General features: G+C 64.8%; 1 protein-coding gene across 1 annotated transcript; it reads right to left on the reverse strand.

The window, feature by feature from the left end:
* Nucleotides 1–649: 649 nt before the first annotated feature.
* LOC113940973 (histone deacetylase 5-like) lies at nt 650–7,679 on the reverse strand (the record flags this gene model as incomplete). The annotated part of the gene is made up of 4 exons (XM_027632126.1): nt 7,645–7,679; nt 6,179–6,301; nt 3,730–3,792; nt 650–876 (listed from the first exon to the last, which is right to left on the reverse strand). Coding segments are annotated over exons 2-4 (312 nt in total), but the record flags the coding sequence as incomplete, so codon positions are not given.
* Between the last annotated feature and the right edge of the window lie 173 nt (nt 7,680–7,852).

The following is a 7,852-nucleotide window of genomic DNA, read 5'->3' on the forward strand; positions in this document are numbered from 1 at the left end:
TCCAATAGCTCCATCATCTCAGATAAGTGATACCTCTTACCTCCATCACTCCCAATATCCCTCCAACAGCTCCATTGCTCCTTATCTCCGTCACCTCCAGTATCACCCCCCTGGTTCCATCACCCCCACTATCATCTCCAACACCTTCACCACCCCAAATCAGTGATACCCCGTATTTCCATCACACCAATCTCCCTCCCAACCACTCCATCACCCTCCAACTGCTCCATCACCCCCACTATCCCCCTCCCACAGCTCCAGCACCTCAGACAGGTGACACCCTGTATCTCCATCACCCCCAGCATCCACCTCCATGGCTCCATCATCCTCAATCACCTCCTAAGAGCTCCATCACCCTTGATCAGTGATCCCCCACATCTCCATTCCCCCAACCTCCCTCCAACAGCTGCATCACCCCCAGTATCCCCCCAACAGCTGCATTATCCAAGATTAGTGATCCCCCAAATCTCCATTCCCCCAACCTCCCTCCCAAGAGCTCCATCTCCCCCCCTTGCTCCATTAGTCCCAGTATCCCCCCTCCAAGAGCTCCATCACCCTCCATATACCTCCCCATGGCTCCACAACCCCCAGTATCTCCCCCAACAGCTCCATTCCCCCAATCAACCCCCAAGGCTCCCCCCCATCACACCTTGAGGTGCTTCTGGAGCTGGACCTGGTGCTGGCGCGTGAGGTGCTCGTGCTGCTTCTGGAACTCGGCGAAGAGCAGCTGCTTCTGGAGCTGCTGCTGCTGCTTCAGGGCCACCAGCTCCCGCTGCAGCTGCCGCTCCCGTGCTGCCGCCAGTCCCGCGTCCAACCCTGCAGCCTCTGGCCCCGCTGCCTCCAGCCCCGGCCCCTCCAGCCCCGGCCCCTCTGGCCCTGCGGGCCCACACCGGGTTACCGGGGGGGGGGGGGGGGGGGGGGGATGGGGGTGGCTTGAGGAAGGGGTTCCAGGGGTATGGTGGGGGTAGGGACTTGTTTAAGGGGCGGTATTAGGGTGTCCCAGGGATGTGGGGGAGACACAAGAGTGGTTTGGGGGTGTCCCAGGAATGATAGGTGGGCTGGGACTTTGTTAAAGGGCAGTTTTGGGGTGTCCCAGGGATGGGGGAGGGGAATTAGGGGCAGTTTGGGAGCATCAGTGTGAGTGGAAAAAGCTGGGGGCATTTTGGGGATGTCCTAAGGATGGGGGGGAGCTGGGATCAGTTTTGGAGTGCGCCAGGGATGGAGAGAGGAAATGGGAGTGGCTTTGGGGTGTCCCGGGTATGATGGGAGGGGGGCGTTGGGGGTGTACCGGGAATGATGGGAGTGATAAGACTTGTTTAAGGGGCAGTTTTGGGGTGCCCCAGTGGTGGAGAGGGAACTGAGAGTGGTTTGGAAGTGTCCCAGTGATGATGGGGGGCAGCTGGAACTTCAAGGGATAATATAGGGGTGTTCCAGGGATGGGGGTGTCAACTCAGTGCAGTTTTGGAGTGTCCCAGTGGTGGAGAGGGTAGCTGGGAGCAGTTTGGGGGTGTCCTGGGGATGAGGGGAGGTGTTAGGGGCAGTTTGGGGGTGTACCAAGGATGGGGGAAGAGGCTGGGCATTCCCAGAGATGGGGGGACGGGAGGGGACAGCTCAGGGGCACCTGGGGGGTTGCCGCGGGGGGTCAGTGATCAGCCCCTCCTATGAAGTTCCTGGGGGTCTCCCCCCAGCTTCCAACCCACTGGATAAGCCCGGGATTCCCCCCTTCTCAACCCAGAAAAAACCACATGGAGGTCCCCCCAGTCCAAGCTCCTGCATTTGCAACACAGAACAACCAACCCAAAGGGCAACCGAGGGGCATCCCCCCCTCACCTCCATCAGCAGAGGACATGGGGAGGGGACACAGCGTCCGGGCCACCCCCACCTCGAGCCCTCCCCCTCCCCACGCAAACAGGAAGGCGGGGGCGGGGGGCACGCGCTGAATGTTAATGCAGCCCCTCCCTCCCCTCCCCGCAGCCCCCTCAACCTGGCGCGGCCGCACGTCGGGCACTGACGTGCGCCTGGACGGACCCATGGACGTCACCGTGCGCGGGGGTGGGGCACCCCCAGACCCCCCCCCCCGCTCTGACAGACCCCTCCGGGGCATGCCAGCCTCCCCCGAGGACAGCCAGCCCCCCAAAACCTGCCAGTGCACAGTACCCTGCTGCACCCCCCCATTGCCAACCAGGTCCCCTGATAGACAGTATCCCTCCCAAGCTAACCAGCCCCCCAGCTAGGCAGTACCCCCCCTTCCCCAAGCTAACCAGCCCCCCAAGCCAGGTAGCTTGTCCCCTTCAAACTAACCAGCCCCGCCAGTGCCAACCATTCCCCCCACAAACCAACCAGCCCCACCTCCCCAGTGCCAATCACCCCTTACCAGTACGAGCCAGCCTCCCAAACCAGGCAGCACGCCCCCCCAAACTAACTAGCCCCCCATGTACCAGACAATCCCCCCAGTGCCAACCAAACCCCCGCTGGTATGAGGCAACCCCTAAGACAGGCAGCACCCCCCCAAAATGACCAGTCCCTTCAGTGCCAACCAGCCCCCCAACACACGAAGCAGCACCCCCAGTTTCAACTGGCCCTCCCTCCCCAGCACTAACCAGTCTCCCCCAGTATGAGTCAGCCTCCCAAGCCAAGCAGCATCCCCCAAGATAACCAGTCCCTCCCAGTGCCAACCAGTCCCCCACTTTACCAACCAGCCCCCCCGAGCCCCCATCTCAACCAGTCCCCCCAGTATGAGCCAGACCCCCAAGTCAGGCAGTATTCCCCCAAGCTAACCAGTAACCCCAGTGCCAACCAGCCCCCCCCAGTATCAACCAGCCTCAGCTCCTCACTAACCAACCAGTCCCCCCAGTACGAGCCAGTCTCCCAAGCCAGGCAGCAACCCCCCAACCTAACCAGCACCCCCAGACACCAACCAGCCGCCCCCAGTCAGTGCCAGCCCCCCCTTGACATGCAAGAGGGGAACCCCCAGCCCCCCCTCCCCACCCCAAGTCACATCTCGGGGGGAAGATATTTTTGGGGATGTATTGGGGTACTCCTGCAGCCCCCCAGACCTGACACATCCCAGTTTGGGGGGTAATCAAAGGCCCCCGCTGGGTGTTGGGGTGCAATAGGGGGGGTGGGGGTCAGCACCCAGCCCTTTCAGGGGAGAGGGGGTAGCACCCGAGGGGGCTAAAAATAGCCCCCAGAGGAGCCAACCTGACACTCTGGGGTCAGTGGTGGCTCTGGGCTGGCACCGGGCTGGGGTCACCACCCCACCCTGTGAGGGGACCCTCACCCTGTGCCCCCCCCCACCCCCACGGACAGGGGCTGCTTGCACAGCTGTACACACGTGTAGCTATCCCCCGACACACCTGTGCACACCTTTACACACTCATGCAAAAAGAGCAGCTCTCCTCCTTGCACACCTACACAAGGGGAGCAGCTGTCCTCCCCCTTGCACATCTGAACACTCTCATGCAAAGGAAAGCAGCTCTACCCCTTGCACAGCTGAACGCTCAGGTGCAGTTCTCCCCTGACACACTCATGTCAAAAGAGAAGCTCTCCCCTTGCACAGCTGTGCACACTCATGCAAGGAAAGCATGGGGGGCATGACCGGTTTTTGCAGGGGGATGTCACCGGACTTTGACAGGGGATGTCACAGGGTTTTGGGGGGAGTGTCACAGGGTTTTGAGGGGGGGTGTCACAGGGTTTTGGGGGCACAGGGAACCAGGCTCTCCCACTCACCTGGGGTGTGCAGCAGGGTGCAGGGCAGGAGCTCCAGGGGGGGCTCACGGCCAGACACCCCCTCTGCGGAGAGAGACCTGTGTCCCCCCCCGAATGGGACCACAGAGGGGCTGGGGGGCACACGCACCCCCAAACCTACCCCTCCATCACCCTCTCAGCGGGGGGGGACAGACAGATAGGGGTCACAGAGTATCCCTTGGAGTTTGGGGTGATTGGAGAGGATGTGGCCCCCCCCTCTCATTCTAGGCAGGGTAGGGCTGAGGGGCCCCCCCTTGTCCACAGCCCCCTCCATGCCCCCCTCCATCCAGGCTATTCTCTCCGACTCCTGGAAATAGCCGGCGCACAGGAGGAGCTGGCTATAAATAGGGAATTGTGCTGGGGGGGGTGTGTCACAGCGGATCCTGTGGGATGGGGTGTGCTGTGCCCCCCCCAACACCCAGCTGCATCCCCAAACTGCCCCGGGGACAGGGCACAGTGGCTGTCCTACACGGGGGGGCTGTGGGGGGCCTGGGATCCCACCACACTCCTCCCATCCTCATCCCACCCCCCTTTCTACATCCCCCTAATTGCTGGGGACATTAATCCGCATCAGCACTGCCAGGAATAAAATCTGGGATGTGCAGAGAACGATTAGCCCCGCTTTGAGAAAATGAAAGCAAACGACCCCCCCACCCTTCCCAGGACCCTGTGACTCCCCCCAACAAGACCCCCCCCAGGGAGACAGGGGTGCAGGGGGGTGCAGATGTCGACTCAGCACATTTCCCATGGGATTAGTGCCCCAAAGCAGTTCCACGGGGACAAATCAGAGCAGGGGATGACAACGGGCTGAGGTGTGGAGACCCCCCTTTTGGGAACGGTGACCCCCCCCCCCCCCCCCCCCCCCCCCCGCGCGTAACCCCCCCGGCAGCCGCCACGTTTATTTACCAGCATGTTAATCCCAAGCCAAGACTTTTAATAGCTGGGATATTTCTGGGACACCCCCCGCCCCCCCCATCGTCCCCCCCCACAGGGTGCTTTGGGGCTTGACGTCAGCCCGGATATTTCTGGTGTTGCCAGCGGGCAGGAGGCCGCGGGAATGGGCCCTCCTGGCTCCTGGACCCCCTTCCTGGCTCCTGGACTCCTTCTCTGGTGGCCAGACCCCCATTACAGCTCCTAGACCCCCTTCCTGGCTCCCCATGGAGCCCCATCCAGAGGTGGTGGCATATCTGGGGGATGGGGGGACCCTCAAGGAGATGGAGAGTAATAGTGGGGACCCCCAGGCATGACGGGAGACATGGAGGGGAGGCGGGGGGGCTGCACCCAGGGATGGTACCGGCACCCACAGGACGCCCCCCCATCCCCAGTTTTGGGATGAGCATGGGAAAAGGGTGCAATTGGAGAGCCCTGGGGGGCACAGAGCCCCCCAACGGGTGACTGGGGACCCCCAAGCTCAGGGGTGGGCTCTGCCACGTCTCTGTGATTGACCTAGCCCAGCTGAGACTTGCCCAACTCATCACAGCAGCTGGAGAGTCACAGCATCTCTGGGGGGGCCCCAAACCCCCCTTCCAGAGGCAAATCCAAAGCCACAGCCAGGAGGGGACCCCAAGCAAAGCGCCTCGGGTATGGCAGAGGCAGGCAGGCCGTGTCCCCACGCCGCCGTGTCCCCGTGCCAGCCTCGTGCCAGGCACGGTCGGGCGACGCTCCAGCCCTGCGGCTGCTCCAAAAATACCAGCTGGTGGCAACCAGGGCGGTTTGGGGGCAGAGAGGATACACGTATCCCCATCCCCAACCGGTGGCGAGTCCATCCAGGGGACACGGGGGCTCCGCCATGGCCCTTGTGCTTCAGTTTCCCCTTCAGAGCCCACGAGGGTTGGCGGTGCCGCGTGTCCCCATCCGGGAAGGGGGAGAGGACACCGCCACCCCCCCTTCCCCCCCCCCCGTCCAGATGTCGCCGGAGTTCCCACCGGGATAATTACAGGGCGGCTCTGCCGGGGAGCCAGCAGGAGCCGGGACAGCATGGGCACAGCCCTCATGGTCACCACAGCTGTCCCCAGGCGTGGCACCGCAGGGACTCCGTGCAAAGAGCCACACGTAGGCCGTGCCACGGTGGTGACAGGAGCCGTGCCTCAGCTTCCCCTCGGGGTGGGAAATGCCAGGGGTCTGGGAAAACCAGAAAGGGGGATACCTGGCATGGCCCGGGATACCCGGGAGAGGGGGGTGGTTGGCAGAACCCCCATCGCCCCCCTTGCCCCAGTGTCTGGTACGGTAACACCCCCACGGCAGCGGGCACAGACGTGCCGTGGTGGGTGGGACACTGCCACAGCACCCTGTGGGACCCCAACACCCCGTGGGTGTCATGGCGAGGGGCTTTGGGGCCACAGTGCACACACGACAATGTGCAGGGGGGACGCGGCTGTGACCGGCGCCTGGCAGAGGGGAACACCCCCATCCCGGGGTCCCCAGCGCTCACCTGTGTCGCTCTGGGGGTCCATGGTGGGCAGCGGGTGCCAGGGGGGTGCGGAGAGGCACGTGTCCGGCGAGCCCGTCAGTGCCGCCCGGGGCACCGCGGCTGTGCCTGCGCCACCTGGGAGCCCTGCGGGACCAAGTGCCCTGTCAGCACCCCGGAACCCCCAAAATCCCCCCCAGGACCAAGTGAGAGGGGGGCTGGAGACAGCACTGAGCCCCCCTCCAGCCCCTGAACACCCGCCAGTGGCAGGATGTGGCCCCGCTCTGCTCTGCTGCCCCCAGGGGTGGGGGGACCTGTGGGCACCCCCAGAAGGGATCTGGGGGGGCAGAGGGGACTTGGGGGGGCAGAGGGGGCTTTGGGGGAGTTGGCAGCATTACACAAAGTTCTGCAGGAAAAGAAGGGGGAGCACAAAGGGGGAGCCCAGAGGGATGGCAGAGAAGTACCCTCCCCGGTACCACCCCAAAAGGACTCGGGTGGGACCCCCATAAGGACATGGATGGAGGGGACACACACACTCACTTGTGGCTGCCCCCCACACCACGAGGCCCCCGGTGCTGCCGCCCCCCCAAAACCGAGGCATTGCCCCGAGATGGGAGTCGGAGGGTGCCACGCATAGGGGCCACGCGGCGGGACGGACCCCACGGAGGGGAGGGAGGGACAGGACACGCAGGCTGCCGGCAGCCCCGAGCCCGGCGCGGTGCAGCGGGGCCCCCCCGGCCCCCCCGCTGCAAACGGGCCGCGCTGCGGAGCTGCCGCCGCGCTGGCGCACGGGCCCCCCGACATCGCAGGATCCCCCCATTACACAGATCACCTCACTCCATTGCACAGAGCAAAGCCCATCGCACCCGGACTCCCCAACCCACACCGACCTCTTCCCAAACCGCACCGGGGCTCCTCATTACAGGGCCCTGCCGAACCGCATCAGGACCCCCCAACAGCACCGGGACCCCCAACATTGCAGAGCCCTCCCGAACTGCACAGAGACCCCTCTAGACTGCAGGGCCCCACCGCTGCGTGGGCCCCCCCTCCTCCGAACCATGCCGGGACCCCGTAACGCACAGGACCCCCCCTGACTTGCACTGGGGTCCCCCATTGCAGACTCCGCACCAAACCGCAGCGGGATCCCATTGCAGCTCCCCGTCCACCCGCACCAAGAACCCCATTGCCGCCCCCCGGCCCCCCCCCTCCCCCCCCCCCCCCCATCCCGCACGGCGCAAAGCCTCATCACATCGAGCCCCCCCAACCACACAGCAGCCCCCATTACAACTCCCCCTCCCCACTGCACACACACACACACCGCCCTAAACCGCACCGGACCCCCGATGCGCCTCCCCATTGCAGCCTCCCCACCAATGCACGGGGTGCCCCCCCCCGGACGCGCACAGGAGGGACCCCGGTACCGCACCCCCTCGCGCTCCGCCGCAGCCCCCCCCAGGCGCGGTGCCCCCCTTCCCGGGCCCCCCTCGTACCTGGGGTCCCCCCGGTGCCGCCCGGCGCGCGCCCCGCCGCGCCCCCCCCTCCTCCTCCATCTTCGCCGCGCGGCCCCGCCCGCCCCGACAACAACATTCGGTGACGTCACTCGCGGGTCACGTGACGGTGCCCGTGCGCTAAAAATAGACCCCCGCGCGAAGGGGGGGGGGAACCCTCCCCTTAGGGACGCGGGGCTCAAAGTGGGGA

Source organism: Corapipo altera, unplaced genomic scaffold, assembly GCF_003945725.1.
Source record: "Corapipo altera isolate COAL_440 unplaced genomic scaffold, ASM394572v1 129236, whole genome shotgun sequence".
NCBI classification, from domain to species: domain Eukaryota; kingdom Metazoa; phylum Chordata; class Aves; order Passeriformes; family Pipridae; genus Corapipo; species Corapipo altera.